General features: G+C 59.8%; 1 protein-coding gene across 20 annotated transcripts in view; it reads right to left on the bottom strand.

Annotated features, from left to right (window-relative positions):
* ABLIM2 (actin binding LIM protein family member 2) overlaps positions 1-27568 on the bottom strand; it is a 143853-nt gene that overhangs the window by 62041 nt on the left and 54244 nt on the right. For all 20 annotated transcript variants that reach the window (XR_008958419.1, XR_008958429.1, XR_008958418.1 and 17 more), the window contains exons 4-8: positions 24697-24812; positions 19077-19203; positions 16003-16096; positions 5852-5939; positions 2791-2849 (exon numbers count right to left, since the gene is read on the bottom strand). Coding sequence is in view for 3 of the 20 variants with exons in the window: in XM_044379362.3 (XP_044235297.2) it covers positions 2791-2849; positions 5852-5939; positions 16003-16096; positions 19077-19203; positions 24697-24812 (484 nt within the window). In the remaining 17 variants the exon portion in view is untranslated. The remainder of the gene's footprint in view (positions 1-2790; positions 2850-5851; positions 5940-16002; positions 16097-19076; positions 19204-24696; positions 24813-27568) is intronic.

Raw genomic sequence — 27568 nt, 5'->3', positions numbered from 1 at the left:
GCCTGAGGTGGGAGGTGGCTCCGGATGACGTGGGTGGGCTCCCTGGGATCTCAGGGTCAGGGCACAGGTGGTGACAGAGGCGGGGTCAGGAGCAGACGCAAAGCCTCCAGAGCGAGCACGGCCCCGCCCACCCATCCTCAACTTCTGGCCTCCGGAAGTCAGGGGACACATCTGTGGTTCTTCAAGCCACTGAATGCGTGGTCCTTCATTACAGCAGCCACAGGGACAAATACAGTCACCAGCTTCCACCTGCCGTCTCCACGCTCTGCATCCCTGGAGCCGGGAGCTCACGTGGGTCTGCCTCCATCCTCACGCTCACACAGCCGCCCAGCGCTGAACCTGGGGACGGCCCCATCCTGCATGTGCTCAGTGCGAGTGCCCTGGCCCCCTGGCAGTGGGGGACCCCGGGGCCCAGCCAAGGGGCAGCAATCGCGGTCCCGGAGATGGAGGGGCAGGGGGCAGGAAGATGGCTGGGCTCTCAGCCCAAATCCCAGTGTTCTAGAATTCAGGCCATAGTTCTGGAAATTCAGCCAAACTGGTGACCGGTGCCATCTGTGTGCCCGGGAGCAGTGGGCCTGGCCACCGAGTCCCCCGAGGTCCCTCCCCAGGCTGCGGGGCTTCCTGTGCCCTTTGCTTCCTTCTGCACGGTCCGAGAGGACACTCGGGGTGACAAAGGAGCAGACACAGGAAGTGGCCCAACTCAGGGTCCAGGGGCCACGGTCTGCCCTAGGGCCCCTCACCCCTGCACTCCAGCTTCTGCTGCTCCCTGTACCCTGGGGCTGGGACCTCTGGGGCTCTAGCCCTCGGGGGCCCTTCCCTGTCTGCACCCCCAGGCCCGAGGCTTGAGCAGCAGTCAGCTGGAGGTCTGTGCCCACCAGGGCTAACGCAGGGGCTCTCGAGGCCCAGCAGGCCTCCTGTCTGTGGGCATCAAAGGTGACCCTCTGAGCCTGAATTAAACCAGAGGCCTGTGTAGACACTTGCAGGATTCTGAGAAAACCAACCAGCACCCCTTGAGAAACAAGGTCACAGATGAAGGGCAGGGTTGGCCCTGGAGAGGAGAGCCCCAGGGTGCAGTCCCTGCCTCCGCCTCCGGGCCCAGCCTGGCTTCCACGGAAAGGGGCTGAGCAATGGCTAAGTTTGTCTCGGGTGAGGGGAGGCCTGGGGGACACAGAGGAGGAGCCTCTCCTCCACAGAGCCCTCCTGCCCCAGCCCAGGGCCCCCTGTGCTCCGTCCCCATGGCTGTCAGACGCGATGTGCACGTGTGCCCCCCCCCCACGCCCCCTCTGCCTAGAGGATGTCGGGGCAGGACTCCGTCACCTCTGTGTCCCGGGCCAAGAGCAGGGCCTGGCACAGCCAGACGCTTGGTGAAGCTCTGCTGAATGACGGAGGGCACCCGTGAGTGATGCATGGGAAGCGGGGGTTCCAAACCCCCTGCAAGCAATTTCTAAGGCAAATGGGGGAACGTCCCTCTGCTGGCTTCCTTCCGCGCAGGCTTATCGAGCGTTTGCTGAACTGGGTTGGGGCCCACCCCTCCTGCGGGGGCTGCTATGGGGAGCGTTTCCTCCACCTGCCAACATCCCTGTGAAGCTCATAAGCTGCAGTGCCTGGGGTCTCCATCCAGCCCCACGAGAATTTCCCAAAACCTGCTGGTTCTGGGGGGACCGGCTTGGGCTTGCCAATAGGGCTGTGCCCACGCTGTGGAGCTAAGGGTGAGGGGACTCTGTCCGCCCTGCCCAGAGCACCCTGCCCGGAGCTCCTTGCCCCCAGGGGCTGCCCAGACCCATCCTGCAGGCTTAGCTCCGATTCCAGTTCCTTTGGAGGCCTTCCCTAACCATGTGTCCTGCCTCCCTCCTCCTCTCCCCTGGCGCCCTCGGTCTCCCACCACCAGCCTTTGGTGCAAGTTTGCTTGTGTGGGAGTCAATTTCTGTCTCTCCCTGGAATGTCAGTCCCAAGAGGACAAGCCTGTGCCTACCTCCCTCCTCACCTGTGCCTGGTGCCCAGCTGGGCCTCTGAGCGGTGGAGAAATTGGTCTCGCCCAGAGAGAGGTCTGGCCTGCTCCCTTGACCCTGGGGGGTGATCTGTGTCCACTGCCAGAGTGTCCATTCAGGGAGGGGTTTATCCACACCTAACAGTCCTAGGGCGGGGCCGGCCACCTGGAGAGACTGACCATGTGATCTGGGGTGCTCTGGGGTCTTGCCACCTGGACAGTGAAATCAACCCTGGGGCAATCAATCAATCAGGCAATGGAGCCCCAGCAAGATCTCCGGACACAAAGCTCCCCGGCTTGGCAACACTCTGGGCATGCGGTCCCACATGGGCTGGCAGGTCCCGCGTCCCGTCTCCAGGGCAGAGGACCAGCTCTGTGTCTGGACATGCCAGACCCTGCGCCACACGCCTCTTTCTTTGGCTCATTCCACGCGTATCCTCTCCTGTAATAAACCCCAACTGTGACTATCAGAGTTTTCAGGGAGTCTGTGAGTCCTTCCCACGAAGGACTGAGACTGAGAGCAATTTGGGGTCCCTCAACCTTGCAGTTGATGTCCCAAGCGTGGACGGTCTGTCACAGCTGTCCCCAAACTTTTGTAGCCCTCATGCCCTGTGGACCCATGGACAGGTCAGCGGGCCAGGACAGGGAGGCCCTGAGATGCCCCCGGCCCAGCTCGCACCGTCCTCAGCACCCCCAGGCCTCATGCCACCTGGCCCGTGCAACTGGCCTGCGAGCCGACAGCCGCGGGTGGCCGCACACGGGCGCCGAAGAACACACTGGAGCAAGTAGTAAGTTCCACCAACCTTGTTTCTGTCTTCAGTCCTGGCGGCTTGTCGGCACGCTGGGTGCCAGATGGAGGAGCCTGCAGACAGATTCCCAAGAGGGAGGGCTCAGTGTTACTTCCCACGACGCAGGGGCTGCGCAGGCAGTCAGAAGCGGGGGGCTGGCAGTCCGCACGTGGGCGCTCTGTGCTGGAGTGGGTGCTGGGCCCGGGGCAAGCTGATCGCCGCCAGGCACCAGGGGCTCACAGCCCAGTTTGGGGGGCGGGGGTGTACAGAGCACGGGAAACACTTCACGTGAGCCAACTGCCCCATGGGGCCTGCACGGGGTCCCGGGGCACCGGGGTGTCCCGAGGAGGCTTCTCAGAAGAGGGGTGTCAGGCGGCTTCTCATTCAGAGGCGGGGGAGAGAGGACAGGCTGCCCACGGGTGTGGGGGCAGCAGCCAGGCCCAACCACGCACACACTGGCGCTGGGGCTGGGGCCGGAGCTGGGGTGGGAACCAGCCTCGGGAGCAACAGCTGTGGGGCGAGAGCTCTCGCCCGGGAGGCAGGAGGGGGAACCTCAGGTGGGAACCGGGCTGTGGGATGAAGAGCAGGGCCGGGGGGCCGGGGGCCAGGCATGAGCCTCCCGCACTGAGCCCGACCCTGTCACTGACTCCCTGGGTCCCGACCCCTATGCTGCCTCGGTTTCTTCAGCAGCCAGCACGGCCCCACCACCCACGCCCACATCCAGCACCAGCAAGATAACAAGGGCACCGAGGGCCCCACGTGCCCGCCTTTTCCTAATTCACACTCAAGCGCTCCAGGTGTCGGATTTTTCCCATCTGCAAACAGGGCCGAGAACGTCCCCGCTCCTCAGGCCGGCGGGAGAACCCAGTGAGGTTAAACCGGGGTAGTAACACGCCGGAACGGGGCCTGGTGCGTCGCGGCTTGCGCGTTAGCTGCTTACCGCGGTGTGTCTAGCGGGGGTGGGCTCCGCGCAGGTCAGCCCTCCCTGAGCCCCACCTTTCCGGGCCCTGCTCTCCCTCCGGGGCCTCCCTGCATCTCAGCCTGGCCTCCTCGCCCCCTCAGCCGCCGCGGCTCTGTGCCTAGGTCCGTGCCCCATCGAGAAGCGGCCATGTCTGTTCTGCGCCCGCACCCCCGCCAACAAGCCATGCAGGGCCTGGCACATGAGGGGCACTAAAGAGTGTGTGAGGGAAAGAGTGACGTCCTATTTCTTGCTTGCCAAGCCCTCACGGTCACACGAACTAACGCCCAGAAGGGGACTTTATTACTGCCCCGTTCCGGCAAACTGTCTGCATCACCTGGAGCTCCTGGGAGACCATGATTAAGGGGTGTGTGTGTGTGTGTGTGTGTAAAACATGCATTTTAGACAACTCTGATTACTGAAGTAATAGGTACATCACTGATATTCCTTACTAAAAATTAAAGGCACCCAACAAAGTGTAAATAAGAAAATTAAAACCACTGCTAACCTCCTAGCCACTCTGCTCGGGCCGCTTTCCAGCGATCCGTGCATTTTTCAGAGAATGTGGATAAGGTTGTACAAACCTCGTTTGATGTCCTACGAGTTTTGTTCAAAGTGTCTAGAACATTTCCCCCACACAATTAAATACCAGAAGCACAGCCGTGAGGGCTGGGTCCCATCGCCCCGCATGCAGGGAGGGGGATTTACCCGTCCCTCGCCTGCTGGCTGTGGCGTTCCATTTCTGGAGTCACGCTGGGGTTCCGGGGCACACAAGTCCTAGCACACCCCGCTCACTGAAGGACTTCCTAGAAATGGAGTCTTGGCTCCAAGGGCGCGGGCATTTTCAAGGCTCTCGATGCACACCGGTAATTTCCCAGTTTTTGCCACACCGGTCAGGGAAGAGGCCCATTTCCTTGATTCCTCACAAAGGGGATGCGACCTTCCCTTTAGTCCTTGTCAACCCCATGGGGGAAAGAAGACTTTCATCTGGGTCTCCCTGATCATGACGAGCAGTCACAGCTCCTCCCCTGTATTTACTGGAAGGTGTGCCCCATGGTTGGTGGTGCTGGTGGTAGTGGGGAGGGGGCTGCCCCACGTCCTCGAAGGCCGTGAGGCTCACTGGGACCCCTGCTCTTCAGAGCTTCAGCTGTATGGGATTCGCCTGTCGACACCTCCACGGAGTCCCAGCATCCAGGTGGACCAGGCAGGTCTCAGGGTGTCCAGGCCGGGCGGGGCCAGACCCCCCACCCCCGAAGCCCTGGGCAGTGCTCCACGGTGCGGAGTTGAAAACCTCCGACCCGGGTCCACCCCTTGGCATATCGGCTGGGAAATCTGAGGCTGGGAGAGGGGATGAGACTGGCTTCCATATTCCACAGAAAGTCACCGCAGGACCTGCTTAGAAACGGGGTGCCAGCCACAGCCCAGAGCCATGAAGAACATCTTTGTTCCCAGAGACTGGGTCTCCCTTGATGGCGGGTTCCTGTCCCCATGCTGCGGCTCTAGCGCCATTGTGCAGGGAGTCAGAAAGGCTTGAAAGCACTATTTACAGTGGGGGTGATGCCATGGGGGGCCCCCTCCCACCCAGACATCCCAGCGACAGAAGGAGGGGTGCAAAGGACTCCTTTCATGGGCTCTCGAGCAGAGACTCAAGGAACAAGAAGGGACACCGGGGACAAGGCCGGCCTAGCTGATGTCACCCCACGAGGCTGGGCTCAGAAAGGCAGGCCTGTGTGACACACAGCCCCAAGACGACTGTGCCATGAGGTCATGAAACAGCCGGTGTGTGGCTCTCCCATCTGCTAGCCCTGCTCGGCCCGCCTCCGGCTCCCTGCACACAGACGGCTCATTGAATAGAACAGTGGCTGAAGAGATGGGGGCTCTATACCCAACCCCTCGTCTTGGGGGGGTGCCGAGCGGCCCTGGGCCCACCTCCATGTCCAGGCCGTCACCAGGTCCCATGACTCTGTGTCCCACGTGCTGCCACGGGGCTGGGTGGGGGGCTTCCCAACGAGCGAGGTGACACAGGCCACCCACCAGGTCCCACCCAGCATGTGGGACAGGCCCAGGGGATGTCCCTGTCTTGCCCGAGGGGACTGGGCAGTGGCATTTTGTCCTTACCTTGAAGATACATCTCCTCGCCTTCCGCAAACATCCGGCCGCAGCGGACGCATAGCGCACACAGCGGGTGGTAGTGTTTTTCTCCTGCCTGTGAAGACAGCAAAGCAGAGGTGTTGCTGCCAAAGCTAAAGGGGCCACGGAAGCAGCCACACTTGGCCGGCGGGCACAGCACACCCACATGCGGGGTTCTCGGGGGATACTGAGTGTGTGCCACGTCCCGTATCCATCAGGGGCTCGGACAGCACCCGAGAGAGCCTGCGTCCGCTGGGTGCTCCCAGACTGCCCAGGGTACTGGTTGTGGAAGCGGGCCACATGTGCCGGGGCCATGTGTGCTGGGGCCACGTGCGCCGGGGGCCACATCTGGGAGCAGAGACGCAGAAGCACCGCACGACCTCCGGGCGAGCAGGGGTGTCACCCAGCTCCTCCACTCAGTGGTTGATGGGTCTGCTCCCTCACGGGGCAGGGGGCCGGGTCCCGTCTGTCTCTGAACCAGGGAGCGGGGGCAGCAGGGAGGGCAGAAGGAGGCCAAAGCTAACCTGATCTCCCCAGGTGAGGCACCGGAGGGATGGGCCGTCTTACACATCTCCGTATTGCTCAGATTTCTCAATTAGCATTTACTGTTTTTAGAATCCTTAGCATTTGTTAAATTAGGCGCAAAGACTAACACGGACGTTACGTGAACTAATGCCACTGGCTGGTGTGGTGCAGTTCTGGGCGGCACAGAAGAACCTCGCAGAACTACCGCACTCAGCACCGTCCATGCCACTACTGTCAGCCTCGGGGTAAGGTGGCGGCGGCTGGCGTTCACTCTTCCCGGAAATGGGAAGATCCGACCCCCGCTTCCCGAGCGTGTTAGTACCGCCACGTCCCGGATGAGCACAAGTGGGGGCAAAATGCACACACGCCTCTCACGATCCTCCCCTCACCACCGAGCCATCGGTGAACACCTGCCCCCAGGTGACCCCGTGGTGGGGAGGGGGGATCCCAAACACGCTCCCGTCCCGCGTGATGTGCCCCGTGGCATGGCCACAATGCATCCGGACGAAGGGATTCTTCCCGGGGAGCGCGAGGATGCTATGTCTGCAGTCCTCCCGCCTGCTCCAGAGGCCCTCCTCCCGTTCCCTCCGCCGGGAGCACCTGCCCCGCTCCGTCTGCCCGGGGCCTCCACGTTCTCTATCACAGCTCAAATGCCGCCTCCTCCGGAAAGCCTCCCGGGCACACGTCCCTCATCTGGGCTCCTCACTGGACAGGGAGGCTCTCGGGGGCCGGGCCTAGCTGGGGCCACTTCAGGAACCGCTAGTTGTGGGGATCTCCCCGGTAGCAGGTTACAGGGCAGTGCCGGCCCAGGCAGAAGGAGGGCAAAGTGGTCATTTCGGCGACTTTAAACATTGCAACTTCTGACCTGTCCTTGTGCATGCCTCACCCAGGCCCCCTTCCCACTGGTGGGGGACACCCCCACGACTCAAACAGCAGGAGTTCTGGGACAGCCACTTGGAGGAGAAAGCACGCCCTGAGGGAACACAGACCCTGGCGTCTACACGGGGTGTCTACACCTGAGTAGGAGGAGAGAGAAAACCGTGGGGATGGTTTCTAAGACAACAGGCTTGAAATCCCAACCACATGGAGGAGAATTAACACAGAGGGAAGATGCAGCCCCAGGCCGCTGGGAGGGGCCGGCCCTGCGTCCTCGGTCTGCCGCCATCGGGGAACCACTCCCACCCAGACCTGGCAAATGCCCGGAGCCCCCCAAGGAAACGGCAACTCCACCACCATTTCCGCAGCTCGAGCCAAGGCCCTTTCACATGCCACCCTGTCTTCAGCCTCCAGAGGCCCTACGAGCTACATTAGTACCCTCATGTTCCACACGGTGCACAGAAAGGTGGAGGGAGCTGAGAAAGGTCACACAGCACAGGCTGGCGGAGCAGGACTGGAGCCCAGGAGTGTGGCCCTTGGTGGCCTCCCAGCCCCGGGCCTGGTGGTCCCGGCTCCAGGGTGCTGTCCCCAGCCTCCCCGTGCCCCAGCCCAGGCCCCAGACCACCCATGGGGAGACCCCGAGACACCCAGGAGGGAGGAAAGAGGCAGACCCCGGAGAGCACAGATTCCATTCGCACAAAGTGCAGAGCCAAGCAGACGCGTCCCCTTCACTGGAGTCAGGGGGGGCGGGGGGGGGTGTCCCGGGGGCTGGGCACGTTCTCTGTCTTGATCTGAGTGCTGGTTGCACAAGCCTGTCCGTGTTGTGGACACTGACCACACTGCACACGTAGGATTTGTGCACGCCTCTGTGTGTGTGACAAGCCAGCAAGACCCACAAAGCGGATTGATGACAAAAAGTACGAGCTGAAACTTTGAATCTCTTAGGAGAAAGCGCGGGCTGCATCCACCAGCCCAGGTTTGGCAGCGCGTTCCCGGTTGGGACACCAAAAGCAGGAACAGCAGAAACAAAAATAAAAGTGGGAAGACAGCCTGGAGAGCGGGAGCAGACATGTGAAATCCTAGACCCAACCAGGGCTTAGCATCCAGAGCATAGAGAGAATTCTTACCGCTCAACAACAGAGACAAACAGTCCACCTAGAAAGTGGGCAAAGAACTCGAATAGACATTTTTCCAAAGAAGATACACAAGGGGTCAAGGAGCACATACGAGATGCCAGACGTCACCGTCACAGAGGAAGGGCAAGTCCAAACCGCCATGAGACGCCCCTCCATGCCCATTAGGGTGGCCGTAATCAAAGCAAGACCCAAGGGACAGTGCATGTCGGCGAGGACGTGGGGAAAGCAGGCCCCTGTGCACCTGCTGGAGGGAATGCGGGCGTGGCCACCAGCACCTGGGAAAGAGACGCAGTTACAACCGGACCCAGCGGTTCCACTCCTGGCTGGGAAACAAATGGAGACAAGAGCCCGGCAAAAACAGCGGTCTGCACAACTGGGACGTGAGTGTCCAAGTCAGCCATTTTCACAGTGGCTCCAGGGTGCAAACGGCCCCAAATGGCCCCCAGGGGATGAGCGGGTAAACAAACTGTGGTCCGGCCACACAGCGGACTATCCTTCAGCCTTAGAAAGGACTGGAGTCCTGACACGTGGGGCCCTGGGAAGTCCTATAAGGACGTCAGTGTCCTGTAAGATGGGCCACCAGAGCTCTGTCTCCGCCACGACGGACACAGGGAGAAGGTGGACATCTGCGGTGCAGGCAGCAGGCCCTCGCCAGGAACTGAAGGGGCCGGGCCGGCACCTGGATGGCGAACTTGCAGACCCTAGCACAGGAAGGACGCTACCTGGGGCTTCACACGCAGGGCCCAGAATGGCTGCAGCGGCTCCAGCACACTAAGACCCACTATAGAGTCCAAAGTCAAAGCACCCTCGCTCCTTATATCGGGCCCCATGGTCACTCCCGCCCTCTCTCCCGGTGGCCACAGCGACCGGACATTCCACGTCATCCAAAGGCTGCTGCAGCCCCTGCCCTTTCAGAGCCTCTCCTCCCCATCCCCATGCACTACAAGCCTGGAGCATCAGCAGCTGGGGTGTGGTCTGTGCAGCCCCCCAGCACCCCCCCCCCCGGGCAGATGGCCCAGCCCCGCACCAGGTGGGTCTCAAGATGGCTCAGATTTCTAGAGAATATTAAAAGCTCATGAGCTTCTGCAGTGCGTGGTTTTAAAAAGATGTCTGTGCCTCTGACAAGTGGCTGTCGTCTTTAGTAAGACAGAACAGGCTCATTAAGAACGCAGGGACGCGGGCTCCAGGCACCTAGAGCAAGGGCTGCGCCTTATTCAGGACCAAGTCAGCGCGGACAGACTGGAGCACGTCGCACCACTGACACGCAGGGCGCAGCCAGCACCAGGGACTTGGGGCAGGGTGTCCGGGCTCCAGAAACTCCCACCCCCCCCCCCACCCCGTACCCGGCCATGGGCAGCACAGAGGGACATGCCCGGCACATGGGAGGCAGGCGTCCCCTCATCTGGGGTCCCTTCTGCTCCCTGGACAACAGGCTGTGTCCCCCGCTGCTTTCCATGTGCTCCGCTGGACGCCAGGCTGTGGAGGGCTGGGCAAGTGCCACTGCCGCAGCCCCCCGCCCAGGCCGGCCAGCTCCTGGGGGCCGCTCACGTGCCTCCACCGGCCCCGATCAAAGCTTAGTTTCCCTGTTGAATCCAGATCCGAAAAGACCTCATCACCAGCACGCGCCGAGATGATGACACGTACCCTGCAGCTGACCAGAGCCTTCAGCGGGAGCTGTGCCGCTGCCGCGGGGAGCGTCTGCTGCCGCGGCCTACGACCCCCTGGAGAGGAGCAGGGCCCTGCAGGCGAAGCACTGTGCGATCGGCAGCCCCCTCCCCAGAGCCCCTGACCTCAGCCCTGCCGCTGTCCCCATTGCTGACCCCATGTGTTCACTCTCGGCGTGGGGTCTCTGCCGTGTTGCCAGGCTGGCAGGCGCTCTCTCTCTCTCTCCCCTTCTCCCACCATTGAGCTCTCTCTAGGGCGTGTCGCCTCGTCCTCCCCGGTCCCCCAGGTCCCAGAGCAGACCCCACACGGAAATGCTGTCCTATGTTCCTAAGTGGTCCCTAGAGCACATGATGTCGCTAAGAAGCCCCCGCAGCAAAGACGACTGCTCCATGCCCTTGTCCCAGCCCCTCAAACCCAGAAGACCAGGGACCGCGGCTCGCCAGTGTAGACGCTGTTACAGACCAATGGGAAGGGTCAGGACCCAGGCTCTGATTCGTTGTCAGATGCACAAGCAGGGCATGGCGTCAGGCTGACAGCACGTCCGTGCACTCCTGTGTCTGTGTGTCTGTGTGTCTGTGTGTCTATGTGTATCCATGTGTGTGTATGTACGTGTGTATATCTGTGTCTGTGTGTGTCTGTATCTGTGTGTCCGTGTGTGCCTGTGTGTGTAGGTATGTGTATGTGTATATGTCTGTGTGTCCATATCCGTATGTATATGTGTATATCTGTGTCTATGTCTGTGTGTCTGTATCTGTGTGTCCGTGTGTATCCGTGTGTGTATGTGGGCGTGTGTATCTGTGTGTGTGTGCGTGTGTGTTTATCTGTGCACGTGTACACACAATCTAAAACGGTGAATTCTAAATCCTAACAATAGTTAGTCTGGGTGATGGCGTTCATTATGGATGCTTTTTCAGTTTATTTTATGATAAACAGGTATTCCTTCCGAATATGTTTTTTTAAATAAAGACATTCATCAAATCACAAAAAGAGAGAGAGAGAAGTTGGGGCCTTGGCAAGTTGACCTGTTTCTGTCCTGAGGAAATGCCTTTATTTCTTCAGAACATGTGGTTTATTGTCTCCCAGCGATAAAAGTCATATCCGCTAAAGAGGGTAAAATGGAGCGCCCAAAGGAAGACCGATGTCCTGTAGCCCTAGGGGATGGTTTATTTGAAATGGAGACATGTTTAGGGGCTGCCTGACCCAGGGTGGAAGCTGCCTCCGTGGTCCCCCTCCCACCAGGGCTCCTGGGTGGTGGGGGGTTCAAGCAGGGAGCCCAGCCACCACCAGCCCGGGACAGGGCACACAGTGAGTGTTCAGAGGGTCTGTAGGTGAGGGGTGGGTTAAGGAAGAGAGAAGAGAAGGCAGGCAGGGGAGGGAGAGAGGGAGGAATTAATTAGTGGTCCCAGAGGGACCCTGGGCTTCTCGTTACCATGGAGACAGCTGGGCTGCACCAGGCAGGTGGGGCTCCTACAGCAGCACTGCAAGGGTTAAGGAGGGCAGGGCCCATCCCCGCCCCCGCCACTCCCACTCCCACCAGTGTAGGGAAGCACTCCTGCTAGCAGAGAATAAGGCAAGGGTGGGGTGAGTGTGAGCACTGAGCCAGGGACTCCCCCTCTCGCCCTTGCTCAGCACCCCCTTGTCAAACTCTGGGTCTAGTTGGTCTGGTTACACCGCTGTCCCTGGCAGACAACCGCATAGCCACCTTTCAGCTCTCTCCGTGGGGCATTTCCAGCCATGGAGCCCGCCATGCAGAGGACCGCCCCAGGCCCCCCACCTCTGCCCCCATCTCCCAGGCTTCCATCCCTCTCGGCAATGTGGGGGTGCAGACAGCCCCTCCTCAGTGCCCAGCAGACCCATGAGACTCTTCCACCTGCACCCCAGCATGGAGCAGGGTCCCCGAGACAGACACCCGAGACATGCAGGATCGGGGAAGACACCGAGAAGACGATATTTAGGAGTAACTAAAGAAGGGGGAGGAAAGGCTCCACCGTCACCACGGAACACATTTCATGGGCGGACAGGCAGGCGCTGCTGGCGGCCGGCATCAAGATGGCACTGTGCCCGCCACACACAGACGCAGCACAGCCTGATGGCTCCTGCTGGCGGGGGAAGGGGGCCTGAGCCGCTCTCCTGCGCGGGATCCGAGGAGAGGGAAGCTCGGAGTGGGACAAGCATCTGGTGGGGGACAAAGCTTGGGGGGGTGACGGGTGCCTCAGGGAGTCTCACCTGGCCAATCTTTCCCAGCTCCCTGCAAGCCCACCCACCTGCAACCCAGCATGGCCCCTGCAGCCTCCCCATCGGCCCTCCGAAGAGCCTGGCCAGGCTTCCTACCTGCACGGGGTCCTCGCCACAGAGCTCAGTCCGATCGGCCAGCCCCCACAGCCCTTCTCCAGTGCCTGCTCCCCAGACAGGTCAGCTGGAACGGGCAGTGTAACCGTGAGGATGGGCACCCTCAGCCTTCAGCCAGAGGTCTGGATCCTGTTCCTTCTTTTTCAGGTCCTGCCATCTGCCACCTGCTGCCCCCAAGAGCCCACTGCCGGCCCAGCGGGGCGCCGGCACGCTCCGGGCCAAGTTCAGGTGGTGGCGCGGCGACGGCGGCTCCCCTCTGAGGAGTCGGGCTCAGCTCTGCCCGCCCGCAGCTGCCGCCTCGCGAGGGGGATGCTCAGAGCTTTGCAGAGCCCGCCGACTCCGCCACGCCAGGGAACTCGCCGAGGAGGCGAAAACAAAAGCATTAATCTTCCTGGGAGGCTCTTTATCCTCCACCACTGACGAGGAGGAAAATCCAGCCCCGTTTTTCTCCTGTTCTTCATAATTACTCGGTCCCTTCCTGGTGATAAAGTGGAGCGCACTGCAGGGGCTCCATTCACGGGCACCAAACCCCCACATGCCGTATTTGGTCCAGCGTCAACTATCAGGAGCACACGGGGCACATGGGGTCACCATCCGGGGGAGCCCGCTGATCACCTGGTGACAATAACGAAGCCCCCAGCCCCCAGTATTTACCACGGGGCCAGCCCTGAGCTGGGGGACACTTCACAGACGATGTCTCACTGAGTCCCTGACGTACTGGAATGTTCTCTTGCTCGGCACAGTGCGTGCTGAGGGCAGGCAGCAGGGTTGGGGTCAGGTCTCCCCCTCCGGCCCCCCAGGGTGCAGGGGTGATGCCGCGGTGGCCAGGAAGCAGGTCAGGCTAGGTCCACACACCTGCAGCAGCAACAGCTCAGCCCACCGGAGCCTGAGATGCACCCCACTTTCGGCCATCAGGTATCACATGGGGCACAGTGCTAAAACAGCACACACACTGACGTCCACACTCTGGGAGAGGCTGACGCTGGGGAAGGAACAGGCGCCAGGAACCCGGGCAGCCCGGGTCCGAGTCTGGCTCTGCCACCTGCTAGGGGTGGCCAATGGCCCAGCACACATGTGTGGGGAGCCCAGGAGAGGGTAGAAGATCTGGAATAACCTTGCGGGAAACACGGACAAGTGGTTTGAACCACTGGCAGTGGGTCAGGTGGGGCCCTGTCCCTAATATTTATAGCGCCACAGGGTCCCGAAGAGTGTCATAGTCTCCGTCCACATATTCAGAGGATGTGGGTATCAATAATACGATCACCACCCAAGACAATATGTACAAGATGCCCGCAGACTAAATGCCAACAGCTTCATCATGGGACCCATACGCACAGATGGAGCTGAAGACCATGAAGACCCCACCCCATGAAGACCCCACCCGCGTGTAAGCAGGCAGCGCGTGGGAAGTAACTAACGCAGGCGCTGCGGTCCACTCAACTGTCAGAAGGACCGGCATCAAGGGCGAAGGGAGTCACGGGAGCGAGTGAGGCCCCACGTTCTCAGCTGCAGACCAGCACGGAGTTCATAAAGACTACACTCCCAGTGGGGCGGGGGCACCGTGCTCTGCGGGTAAGAGTGGAAATTAGGGTGACCTTTCCAGAAAGCACCTTGTAAGTGTCAAGACTCTTAAAAGGTTTATACTTGTTGACTGAGCATGCACATTTCAATGAAGAAATCTTAAGAAAAACTAGAAATGCAAAAAAAAAAAAAAAGATGTTCATCACTGTGTTGTTTATTGTAGTACAAAACTAGAAAGCGGTGCTCTGTCCAACAATAATCAGCTTACTAAGTACTGGAACAGTCCTGCGACGGAATGTAATGCAAGACGGGCCACGCTGACACACGAGCAGCCTTGGAAACCCCACCCAGGCTGTCGGACCCCATTCACGTGCGCTGTGCGGAGAAGGGAAGTCCATGGAGACAGGAGGGGGACCCGAGGGGCCGGGGCTGGGGCAGCATCCAGGGCACCCGGCTCTTGCTGAGGTGTTGGAAATGCTCTAGAGTGGACGTGTGAGGTGCACGTGTCTACGCGGATACCGGCTGCCGCTGAGCGGCCCATGCTAAGGGCTGGACTGTGCGGTATGTGAGCTATGTTCCAATACAGCTGTTTAACAGAAAGTCCCATCGTATGGAAAACACACAAAAAACAAAAACAGGGAAACTTGCTAAACCAGAAGCGTGAACTGGACAACCTCAGAATATAATGTTGTACCGACAGTCTGGCCTCCACTAGAATTACGTGGGGACGGAAAAAACTGGAAGGAAACCAGCCAAACAGTTCAGCTCCCTATGATCGCATTACCTCCCTCCCATGTGTGTTCTGCACACTCTCGCGGTCATCAGTGAGCGTGTGTTACACCCACCCTCAGGCCCCGCCGCAGAGCCTGGGCCCTCCCACTGGGCACTGGCCTGAGGGGGGTTCCCGCCCTGGGGATGAGGGGAGAGGCGGCCCTGCCCTGTGGGGTGGCTGTGACACCCCTACCCCTCTCCCCTTCCCACTGCCGGGGTAGAGGGCCGAGAGAGCTGAGAGGTGGGCCTGAGGCCCCCGGGCAGCTCTGTCCCCGCTGCTTGGAGGGACATCAAGGGTAACTTCGAGCGAAGCAGCCCAGCGCTCAGCGTACAATTCCGCCGAGGCACCGCGGGTGCCGATGATGTGCTGGGTACTAGCTGTGGGTGCAGGCAGGGCAGCAATCCTTGGGGATTCCAGGGGCACCCCCACGCGTCCCACTGTCCCCAGACTCCAGCCTCCAGCCTGGGCAGCAGCCCCACGCTCTTTGAAATGCCAAAATGACCCAGGCATTCCCGGGCTCAGAAGCCTTGGTCAGGGATGGGGGTGGGGGCCTGACAGCAGCATCCCCCAACCTATCCTCCCACCCCCAGAGGCCCCCCTGTGACCTGGTGGGAAAGGCTCCCAAGCCCTTTGCCGGGGTCAGGGCCCCCCTCCATTCCCTGAGTCACCTGTGCCTTCCCCAGGGTCATGGGCAGGCTCCAGCACAGAGCCAAGGAGGGGCTGAAGAATGGGGGGAGGGACGGGCTGGGTGTGACACCGGGCCCTCCCACGGGATTTATCTTACTGAACAGCTGTACCAAAGGGCACGCTGCATGTGATTCCACAGAGACAGAGCCAGGTAACTCCTACCGCGACCAAAAGACATGCTGTCGGCACCCCCCAGAAAGCCTGCCTACCCCGTGATTGCTGTGTGACTGGGCCTGCCAGGTGACCACTCTGGGCCTCCTTTGGGCACATGGTCCTGCCGACTGGACTCACTTTCACTCCTCCAGGCCTGACCCCCATCTAGACATGGGAGGGCTGGACCCAGGATGTCAAACCCTCACCTCTCTAACTCAATTAGCTTGCAGAGGGTGCAGGAGAGACAGTGTCCGGGGAAGGCTTCCTGGAGGAGGTGGCCCTCACCGAGCAGGCTCTGGAAGGGTGAGGAAGCTGTCCCCCAGCAGAGCTGGGAGGAAGGGGGAGGCAAAGACTCAGGGGCACGCATTCTTGCACAAACACACACGAACATCGGACACCCCGAGAGGCACGCGAGCAGGACCTGGCTCAGAGAGGGTGCCCGGCAGCCCACTCACCTCCAGCACGTGCCCCGTGATGTACTTCTCACAGCCGTCACAGCGGATGCCGAACTTGGTGTGGTAGTCGGCCTCGCAGTAGGGCAGCCCGTCCCTGCAACAAGACAGGCCATCAGGACGTGTAGGGGGTTCACCTGGGTGCCCAGCGGCTGAACGGTTTTCTCATCGGGAAACCGAAGATGTTCCCACCGACGACATGGCCCTTCCTTCCAGTTCATTCCGTCCCACGTGGGGCATGCGGGTGGGAAATGGCCTATTTACTCACCAGGGGTTGCTGAGTAAATAGACTCCCCCTGGAAGGAGTCTGGAGCTCCCTACAAAATCATGAGCCACAGGTGTGTGTGACAAAGGTGTTCACGCCAGGGACCAGGTCTGAGGATGACGCAATGTCACGTGGCATAGGTGGTGGGTGGCGACGGGGCCTCTCTGTCCCCGGGGGTGGCGGCAGAGGCATCCGGCCATGCGGGAGTGGTCAGGACGGCAGCAGGTGACGTGTCCACTCTGCACACACATTTACAGCATGCCCGCCACACGCCGGGCGCCGATCGAGGCGTGGGGAAGCAGTGACGAGCGACACACGGTTTTGGGTGCTGCTCCGAGGATCTGGGCAGCCTGGGGCGAGTGGCTTCGACGTTGAGCCTGCCCTGAATGCCCCGAGAGGGAGGCAGCGGGTTTTCAGGGGTGCCGCCAGGAAGACAGTGCACGCACCCCGCCAGGCACAGCACCCGGCACGTGGCAGAGCCGATTTGCAAGGGACTGTACTTATTATTACAACAGGACGTGGGGGGCAGTGTGGGGACGGAGGGAAGGCCTGGCGGTGGAGCCAAGCTTCCTGGGTTGGTAGCCATGCTCCGTGTGGGCAGGGGCTGACGGGCAGTGGCGAAGTGGATGGGCTAGCGCTCCCATGCCACCACGCCCCAGCTGTGTGCCCCGGGAAGTCGTGTAACCTCGCTGCGCCTCGGCTTCCCCAGCCATAAAATGGGAGAAATTATAGTAAGTTCTAAAGACGAGAAGGTGTGGCCAGAGTCTAGCACATGGCAGGCACTTGCCAATTGGTGGCCGAGGCCTTTGTCATTGCTAACCAGGCCGCCCCTCGGCCCGGCCGGGCCCAGCAGGAGTTGGGTGTAGAGGCCACTGGCAGGCAGGGGCGCCCGCTGCCCACACACATCTCCCCTCCCCCGCACCGTGGAAGTTGCCCCGCTGCTCCCGTTGGGTTCTGGTTCTTATGTAGCTGCAAACAGAAGGTAAGAGTTCTCGACTTTTCCGAGACCAGAGCTAACGCCGCCCTCAGGACCTTCTGTAGGAATGCCGCTGACCCCGGGGCCCCTATTATTCTCCACCATGGGTGTCTGTGCCCCAAACCCAGGGGCTCAAAGATAACGTCTCCATGGCAACACCAACGCACCATCCCTGTCAATTCTGGGCCATTCTGGAGGCTGCTGAGTGACAGGCGAGCCGTGTGGGTGAGCTACCACGGCAGCGAGCACCCTGGGGGCTGGGCACACTTTTTTATTTTATTTTATTTTATTTTATTTTATTTTATTGTATTGTATTGTATTGTATTGTATTGTATTGTATTGTATTGTATTTTAGTGCTCTGTCTCCTGGGGCTGCCTTCAGGGGAGTCACCCCCCGCCTTTCCTTTACTCCTTTACTATGACAGAGGAGCGGCCAGTGCCTTCCCCCGCCTGATCCAGCCTGGACAGAGGCTTGTCTTGGCCTGGGGACTTTAACTGAAAACGTTTTGTTTTGAGATGAGTATGGACTCACATGGGGTTGTAGGACACAGACAGAGAGACCCCACTCTGTTCACCCCGTTTCCCACCTGAGTGGTCTCATGCACAGGGAGGGTATGAGAGGAGCCAGGAGATGGACGGGGCACATCGGTGACCTGATCTGGATGCCCTGGAAGTGATGTGTACTCATGCATGTGTGTGTGCACGTGTGTATGAGTGTGTCTCTGTGTGTGTGCATGTGAATGTGTGTACATGCATGTGTACTCATGCATGTGTGTGAGTGTGTATGAGTGTGTCTGTGTGTGCACGTGCACATGTGTGAATGTGTGTACATGCATGTGTACTCGTGCATGTGTGTATGAGTGTGTCTGTGTGTGAGTGCGTGCATGTGAATGTGTGTACATGCATGTGTACTCATGCATGTGTGTGAGTGTGTGCACATGCGTGAATGTGCATGCACATGTGTGCATGAGCATGCATGTGTGTACTGTGTGTACTTGTATGTGCGCGCACATGTGCATGTGTGTATGAGTGTGTCCGTGTGTATGAGTGTGCGCATGTGTGCATGTGTGTGAATGTGTGTGTGCACGCACACAGGTTTCATTCTGTGCAGCTCTATTGCACAGCCAGGCCCTGGGACGGTTCCGCTCCCTCCGGCACCAAGAACCAGCAGGCTCTCCCACATTAGCGGCCCACAGAGCCCCCCACCTTGCAGGAAGGAGCCCACTCTGCACATTTCAGTCCACCCCCTAACTCTGGGCCATAGGAGGCTTCCCTGACGCAGTCCCCCCATCCCAGGGACTGAAATGCACCCCTTCCCGGCAACCCAGCTTCTCCCGCTCGGGGCTGTGAACTCCCAGAGGCTGCGTCTGCACTGCCTTCTGATGAGATGTGCGCTCCGACCCCCACCCAAACCAGCCATCAGCACATCCTGGCTGCACGTCTGGGGTCTGGGGACACGAGGTCGGCCAGGGGGAGCGGCCGGCTGGCCAAGCCCTGCAGGACTTGGAGCTGGGGCTGAGTCATCACCGCTGTGACAGCTGAGATGGGTCAGCCCTCTTCCCCTCACTCCTGCTGCTGGGGTCAGTGGGCACCCACCGTGCATTCTGCAGGTGACCCAGGCACCACGGGAGGGTGCCCCCAGGGACGGGCAAAGAGGGGGGCTCGGTCTCTGTTTCGAGCCACAGAAATGGAGCTGAGGTCCCTGCAGACCACCTAGGGAAACAAGGCTGCTGGGAGGAGGCACCGGGCAGGGGGACAAACACGCAGGCCCTGCGTCTGCACGGGGGACAGGACAGGAGTGACCACAGGAGGGACACAGGAGGAGCCGCCACTCACTTGCTGATGTACTCCGCGTCCAGCTGCTTCCCGCACGTCTCACACTTAAAACAGCCCAAATGCCAGTGTTTGTCCAAAGCCACCAGGGACTGGCCGTTTTTTATTTCTGTGCCGCAGCCCCCACAACCTGAAAGAAAGAACAGGACACAGACATCATCACCGTGGGCCAGGAGGTGTGGGGCCCATACTGCTGGGTCTCCGGACACAGAAGCGCCTAGAGCCGGCCTGCGGGAGTGGACAGAGAGGACGGTCCAGCTGGGTGTGCTGGAGGGACCCTGCTACACGCCAGCCGGTGTGAACACGTAGAAAACAAATCACAAAGTTCATCCCTGCACGCATTGAGCGCTGACTGCATGCAGCCTGGGCTGGGAGCTGACAGAGACAACACCCGCCGGAGGACGGGCGACAGGCCCGGGCAGCAGGTGTGTCCTTGAATGAGAGGGCCCTGCAGGGCGGGGGCTGCCTGGAGGGGAGGCGGCAGGTCTGGGGGCCCCATCTGTCCTCCTCTGTTGACAAGTAGACTATGAACTGAAGTGACCTGACCAACGTGCCCCCCCAAGGAGATGTGGCCTCCTGCCACTCCTTTCTCCGGGCACTCCCCTGCCTGGATGCCCCTCCCAGGAAGCCCTCCTGGCCCATTCTCATCTGGACCTCCTTCTGTGGTTGTATGTGCTGCATCCCAGACACAGACAGCCCAGCCCCCCGCCCGTGTTCCTGCTCCGAGTCTCAGCCCAAGGCCGAGCTGAGCCCCAGGCAGGCAGCCTTGGGGATTCCTCCTTTGGAAGTTGCCCCCAGGTGATGTGGCCCCCACCTGCTCTGGAACCCTGACTGGCATCCCCACACTTCCTCTGCTCGAAGATCGGACCCACACTCCGAGATCCAGGGCCGTGAGAGAAGAGGGCAGCTTGTTCACCTGAGGACCCTCGGGGCCCAGCGTGGGCTGGTAGCTCGAGCGCTTGCCGAATGCATGCACGCATGAATGAATGAATGCGGACCAAGACGATGCCCTCCCCACTCAAGTTCAGGAAGCATCCAGACCCCATCCCCAACCCGCTACCTCCATCGGTCCCCCAGCAGCACAGAGACCATGCAACTCGCCCGTTCCAGATAAGAGCAGGCTGGCTTTGAGCGCGGGCTCGCTCCGTAAGCTCCAGGTCACCGCCTTGCAACCAAGGACAACTGTGCTCCCCAGGGGACACTTGGCAATGTCCAGAGACGCTTTGGATGGCCACAGCTGGAGGGGGCACGCTCCAGGCACCTGGGGGCCAAGGCCAGGGATGCTGCTCGGCGCCTCCAGCGGACGGGACGGTCCCACAGCGGAGGACTGTCTGCCCAAACTGTCAACGGTACCAGGTCGGGAAACCCAGCTCGGAGTCTGAGTGTGCTTCTCTGTAGCAGGGCCAGGTGAAGGAGCACGCCACCCCGCATTGCGCCAACAGGTGGCGGGGAGGCAGGGTGCGTGTGGTGAGAAACATGGCCCTCGGAACCAGACTGCCCTCCCTAGCTGTGTGACTGTGGGCAAGTCACGCCACGTCTCTGTGCTCAGCACAACGGGGATGCATTTTACGGGGATAATAATGGTCCAGGCTCACGCACTTGTTACGAGGCTGAGGAGAGCTAACAGCTACAAGCCCACAGGTGTGTCTGAAACCCCACTCTATTCACGTGAGGTTGGACGCTGTGATTCGTGCTGCTGCTGTCACGACGGGAAGACCCGGTGGCCCAATGCCCCGTGGTAGCCATCTGAGGATGCCTCGGACAGGACACTCTGCCTCCTGCCAGGCTCCAGGGGAGGGCCAAGAGGCTCCAGGTCAGCATGCCAGCTGTGGCTGCAGGGCTGCAGGGGGACGTGGGCCTGACACCCAGCCCCAGCCCCTCACTCATCCTGGCGAACTGGGGGCAGAGTCTCACCAACAGCAAGCCCTGAACTCGGAGGTAAGAGCAACATGCACGTAGGATTGTTGTCATGGAAACAGCAATCCGCACTTTCTAAATACAACTGGAGCTCAGGGTCGCTTTGCAGGGCTTTGCAAATGACAGCACAGAGTCTTGTGATGAGTCCTGACGACAACAGTCATCAGCAGAGGGGATGTCCTCGAGGGAGTGTCCCCACTGCCTGGGGCAGAGGTCGCCAGGAAGGCGGCCCACTCACCCACACACCCTGGCCTGGTTCATCACAGCAACGGGGATGCGCCTGGGCCACTACCCCAGCATGACCCTTCTAGAAAGTTCCAAACAAAGTGCTCCCTCCTCTAGCAGATGTTTCACGGGATCTCCAGCTCTGCCACTAACTTGTGTGGGACACGGGATGTGTGAGGAAGCCTCTCTGAGCCCCAGCCGTGAACTGGGGAGGGTCGGACCCACCCTCACCCCTGTCCCCCAGGTCAAACCAGGTTAGGAAGCAGGGAGGGGCTCCAAGTTGAATCTGAGATTCACTTTGGACAGCATGGAGCCCACTGAGGCCCAAAACGTGAAAATGTTGACATGTTATAAGAGGGGCCTGTCATTTCTCTGAAAGCCCCAAACTGAGTGAAGAGCTGGAAGCAGCAACTGGGAGAGAGAAAGCGCATTCGAGCGCGCCCCACGCACTGGGGCTCTGAGCCAGACGGGTGACACCCGCCCCTGGCAACGCGAGGGCGTGAGGTACTCGGCCGGAAGGCGGCCAGGAGTGGGTGTTGGGTGCTGGGGGCTGCAGCACCCCACAGGGCAGGTGCACCCGACGAGGCAGTCACTGAACCCCACAAGGCATACCACCTCACAGCCTCACTGCCCCATTTCCCAGGCAGGAGCGGGTCAGCGAGGGGGCTGGGGCTCCAGGGCAGCCTCTCTCGGGGAAGAAGACACAGAAGCTCCAAGGGCCATAGACCAGATGGTCTCGGAGGGAAGGGCTGTGCACCCTCGCCCCTGCCCTCCTTCCTGCTGACTCTGGAGGGGCCTCCAGGCCCCAGCTCCTTCGCGGGCCCGGGTTCTGGGTGTGAATCCACGTATTCTGAGGGCTGAGCCCCAGCCGCTGAAGCACGGACCCGGGGTGGGTGCGGAATGGGTGGCCAAGCCCAAGAACAGGCCCCCGCCCCCCCCCCCCAGCTTGGAGAGCCCCCCCTCCTGCCCGCTGTGCCACAGACCCCTGCCCACGCGCGCTTCTGACCCTGCGCCCAGTCCCAAGGCCGAGAGAGTGGACACAGCTTGCCCAGGGCATGCAGGGGTGAGAAAGAGGGTTCACCTGGGGCAGTCAGGCCCAGAGCTACCCCCGATGCCCCTGGGAGGGCTGCCCTGTGACAGCGAGACCGAGACTGAGACCCAGACCGGCAACAGAGCTGGAGGCTGGGGGAGCCCAGCGAAGGGGAGCCCGGAGGTGAAGCGACAAGCACGACAAGCACTCCTGGGGAGGAGACACTCCTCTGGGCCGTGGGGGAGGCGGCCCAGGGCAGATGCTGTTGTGCAAGGCTTAGAAGGAGGGGTGTGCACGTCCAGGGAGGGAATGGCGTGGGCGTCCAATGTGAAGCGCTTACCCTGTTTCTAAGCAACAGGCTCAGGGCCAGAAAGCGGAAGAGGGAAGCTGAGGGACGCTCGGGGCCCAGGACTCCAGCTGGACTCCTACCTCCACAGCTGCCCCTGAAAGGGCAGCTTTCCCCCTTTCCACCCAACCGCAGGGGGCCACAGCCCCTCCCCCAGCCCCACAACCTGCAGGCAAACCACACTGCTCAGGCTCCTCCCAGCAGCCTCACTCAACAGCCATCTATGGCTCCCTGCTGCCTCCGGGACGCACTTGGTACTCCTTGGCATGGGTTTTCCCTCTGGTTTCCATCTCTCCTGCTTCTTTCTGTTCCCTGTCCCCACACGCCAGCCCCCCTTGTCCACTCACAAGGGTCTGGTGGTTGCCCATGGCACTTTTCACTTTCTCCCTGTTCTATAGTGCCTTCCCTTCAACGCACACCTCCCTGAACTTGTGTGTCATTTCGGAACAAGACCACCTCCTCCCTAAGCATCTGGTCACAGCAGGGTGAGCTCCCCAGCTTTGGAGTTTGAAGGCCTTGGCTCAAGCCTCAGGTGCACCACTCCCCAGCTGGCCACGGGGCGCCTGGCGCACACCCACCTCCCCACCAGACTCAGGCACTTCTGCACCTACAGAGGGGAGGGGGGAAGAGGCTTCCCGCCTGGCAGGGCTGCTCTGTGCACAGAGGAAGCAGGAATTCGGAAGATTCGGCAGATACCCACAGAGCAACCAAGAGCTGGTGATGAATATTTAACACTTTCTAGGCACAAAAAAGGGTCTAAGCTGGAGAGCTTCACTGTGGACTGGAAAAAGGGGCAGGTTACGTTATTAGACCATCTGAGGGTCAGTGGAGCGTTGGTTCTCTGGACAGGTAAATTTGGTATTTTAAAATAAATTTACATTTGGAAAGGGCAGAGCCTTTTAAAACTCTCAAAAAATTCTCAATGAGTCCGGGTTCAGGCATATTTTCCTTTTTACTCTGGCTCCTGGGGAGCTCTGGACAAACTGTTCAAACAAACTCACCCCCTTTTAAAATTTTGCTTGTTAGAGTTTTTGATTACTATTTCAGATTTAATTATAACAGTATTGGTTGCGAAGAAAATTCTCAGAAGTCAAGCAATCCTGTCCTCAGTGGGAGAGAAAGTTTTGTACGGAGGACTGTCCTAGCAAGCCCCACAGCCACAGCCTCACCAGCTGTCACAGCTGCTAGCTTGCCTCCCCAGGGGATGAAGGCTCCACCTCCTTCACAGAGTAAAACTACTGGCAGCCCCCCCCCCCCCCAGGCCAGCCCTGAGCTTCTAGAAGGCTGCAGCTGCAGTCTCCTCTGGAGAGACTTAGAACGCGGCAGCCAAGGCAGGCGGGCAAGAAGAAGGTGCTTCACAGGGACAGGGAATGAGCTAGGAGCGAGGGGCTGGCTCTGGAAGTCCGCAGAAAGCCCTGTCTGCCGAGGGACACGCAGCCCCAGAACTGGGGGCACCGCCATGACCACGGCATGCAGAGTGGGCACTGAAACTCCCTTTCTGCCCAGGGAGCCCAGGCGGCAGCAGGCCCTGGAGCGCCGGGCCCCCATCCACATCCCCACACACCACGTCTGGCCCAGAAGAGCTGCGGAAGCTGCGGAAAGCCGGCTCCTGCCTGCCCACCTTGCTTTCTCACAGTCCTGCACCCTCAGGGACACTCCAGCGCACGTTTATTTCGTGACAGTCTGCTTCTGCATCCAGCAAGCATCTATTGAGTACCCACTGCATACAAACCCTGGCCTTGTTCCTGGGGCGTGTAGCAGTTAACCCAGGAGCTCCTGACCTCAGGAGCCCAGAGTTCAGTGCTCTTCTAATGGCTCCCCCAAAGGGCTTCTGCAAGGTCTGGAATTATCTGTGGAGCTGAATGTGTGTGTGGAGGGGCGGGGAGATGACCAGGGGAGGCCAGGAGGCTTCCTGGAGGAGGCAGGCTGGAGGGAACAGCCCCCTAGAGACTTCTGTCCCTTGTTTCTTCCTGTGTCTGTCCACAGTCACCCTTCAATCCCACCGCTTCTGCTTTGGGTCCGTGGGGTCAGCCCCTCCCCGCGCACTGCGGAGGCCAGCCCCCCATCCCCTACCCCCACCCCCACGCCGCTGGGCGCCCACTTACTCCAGAGGCCCTGGGACAGGTGCACGCTGCTGCCCGCTGTCTTGGGCAGGGAGCACTTCTGACACATGCATTCCTTCCCATTGAAGGTCACTCGGTCCCCCGGCGGGAAGGGCAACCTGAAACAAGAAAGCGCATGACCAGCCAAGATCGCCTCCGGATCTTCTCCTGGGTGGGGGTAGGGGTGGGGAGACACCCTCCCCCAATATACCACCACCTCCCCGGGGCCTCACGGAGACAGGAGCCACAGGCTGAGGACGCAGGACCTCCCCATCCAGGCCCCCCTGCGTCCCTGCCGTGTGAGCCCCAGCTCGACACCCACACCTGAGCCTTGGTCCTTGTCCGCACAAACAGGCAGGATGGCAGGGCCCAGGTGAGGAGCAGCGAGGCTGGGGCTTGGCACGTGGCAACCAACTGGGCAGCCTCAACCGCCCCCTCCTCCATTCACCCCTGCCTCCCCTGACCACCCAGGATGCTTTGTCCATATCAGTTCAACAACAATGGTGACTGCTAGCATTTATTGAGCGCCTACTGTGTGCCAGGTACGACAAATCAGGACAGATACCTCAATGCATGCCTCATGTAATAACTTGGGGACATTTGTCCAAGCTGTAATTTCCTTCATTTTTTTCTCTATAGGTGAGAAAACTGAAGTTCAGAGAGGATAGTTAACTCTTCCAAGGACACACAGCTGACTCATGTCAGAACCAGAGTCAAACCAAGACCTGTTCAGGCTCCAAAGCCCCAGGACTTATCTCCCTCCTTGCGCCTCTAAGAAGTCAGTGCCTCGTGCAAGCCCGCCCTGCAGACACCGAGGTACTGTCGTTACAGCCAGCTCTGTCTAGGTTTGGCGTTTTGCTTATTATGGATGTTTGTGTACTAATTTTTAATTTTTAATATCACATTAAAATATCATTTACCTTGATTGCTGAGTTTGGGGGCACTCGCTGAAATTCTGCCTCCAGAGAGAGTCCCAGCCCCGGTGCAGGCTGGGCGGAGGCAGCAGATAGTCGCTTCGCCTCCCTGCACCAAGGACGTCCCCCTGGTGCCTGAGAAACAGGTAAGGTGGCTGCTCTCTGGAGAGCGAGGGACAGGCCACCTGCAGTCAGGGGCTAGAAGACCGACTTCAGGGTCCTGCCCGTGTCCATCCCAGCCACCTGCTGCCACTGAGCTCCCGGCAGCCGCGGGGCCACGTTCCTTCCCCAACTCAGCCTGGCCAGAGAACCTGAGCTCTGGGGCAGTAGCCTGCAGAATCCTCTGGACCAGGACATGCCCTTTCCTCAGGTTAAGCTTCATTTCTCGCCTCTGCCTTCTCAGGGCTGGACAATCCCTGGCACATCGGGGCACTCAATAGGTACTTGCTAACGAGTGAATGAGTGAGTGAACGAGTGACTGACTGAAGGCCTCCGGGGGGCCCAACTCAGCACCCCCTTCTGCCTGGCCACCCCATGCAGCCTGCCAAGTCATAGCAGCCCCAGGCCAGCCCCAAGCCTGCACCATGCTTCCCCCCCAGTATAGGAGCCTCCCCTAGCCCCCACCTGTAGGCTGGCGTTCATCCAGCAGGTGTGTTCTGAGGCCCCCATGGGGCCAGTCCCTGTTCTTGAGGACCCAGGACAAATATAGGCTGAGCTGGCCCACCTCCCCAGGCTCGTGAGACAGCCCCATAGACCCAGCTCCTCGGGGCCCGGACCCTTTGCAGCTGTGTCATCTGCAGCCAGTGCTGTGCTCTGTTGCTCTCTCCTAGAGCCTTGCTGCTGGCCTGGTAGGTGGGATGTTGGGTGTTGTGTGTTGGGATAGGGTGAGCATGTGCTCTGACAGGGTCTCCAGCTATGTAACCCAGAGAAGGTGACTTACCCCGTCTGAGTCCTGTTTCTCACTTGGAAAGTGGGACTGATAACACCTGTTTCATGGGGTTGTTAGTCATTCCTCCCTCCCCCCATCTAGCCATCCATCCATGCATCCATCCACCCATCCATCCATCCATGCATCCATCCACCCATCCATCCATCCATGTATCCAGCTATCCATCCATCTATCCATCCATCCATGCATCCAGCCAGCCATCCTTTCATCCATGCAGCATCCATCTATTCATCCTTCCCTCCCTCCCTCCATCCATGCATCCATCCTTTCACCCACCCATCCATCCATCCCTCCTTCCATCCATCAATCCATCCATCCATCCATCCATCCATCCATCCATTCCTCTCTCCATCCATCCATCCATTCATCCATCGGACAAATTGCATGGAAAGCTCTAGCATATTGCCTGGGACCAGGAGGGGCTGAATAAACGATAGCTATTATTTTATTAGTTCAACTTTATTGAAATATACTTTGATAAATGCACCCATTCATGTTATCAATACCACAGTCATGATATGGGACATTCTGTCCACTGCAAGAAGTCCCCTGTGACTGTCTATGATCACACCCCCACCACCACTCCTGACCCCAGGCAACCATGATGGGGATTCTGTCCGTGGATTGGCTGTGTCTTTTCTGGGACTGCATACACATGGAATCACACAGAACATGGTCTTTAATGTCTGGTTCAGCGTCCTGCCCGACGTTCACTCACACGGCCGTGTGCATCAGTAGCTTGCCCCTCGTTACTGTGGGGTGCTGCTCCACTGGAGAGATGAGGGGCAACATGATTCCACTCACTGCCAAACGATATTTGGGTTCTTTCCAGTTGGGGGCTGTTACAAATAAAACAGCTAAGAACGTTTGGTGACAATCCTTTCCATGGACATGTGCTTCCACTTCTCTTGGATATAAACCTCGGAGTGGAATCACTGGGTCATACGCTAACTCTGTGCTTAACTTTTTAACAAACTGCCAAACTGATTTCCAGACAGGCTGTACCACTTTG

The sequence above is a fragment of the Ursus arctos genome, unplaced genomic scaffold, assembly GCF_023065955.2.
Source record: "Ursus arctos isolate Adak ecotype North America unplaced genomic scaffold, UrsArc2.0 scaffold_9, whole genome shotgun sequence".
Lineage (NCBI taxonomy): Eukaryota > Metazoa > Chordata > Mammalia > Carnivora > Ursidae > Ursus > Ursus arctos.
This window is presented reverse-complemented; position numbering and strand designations above follow the sequence as displayed.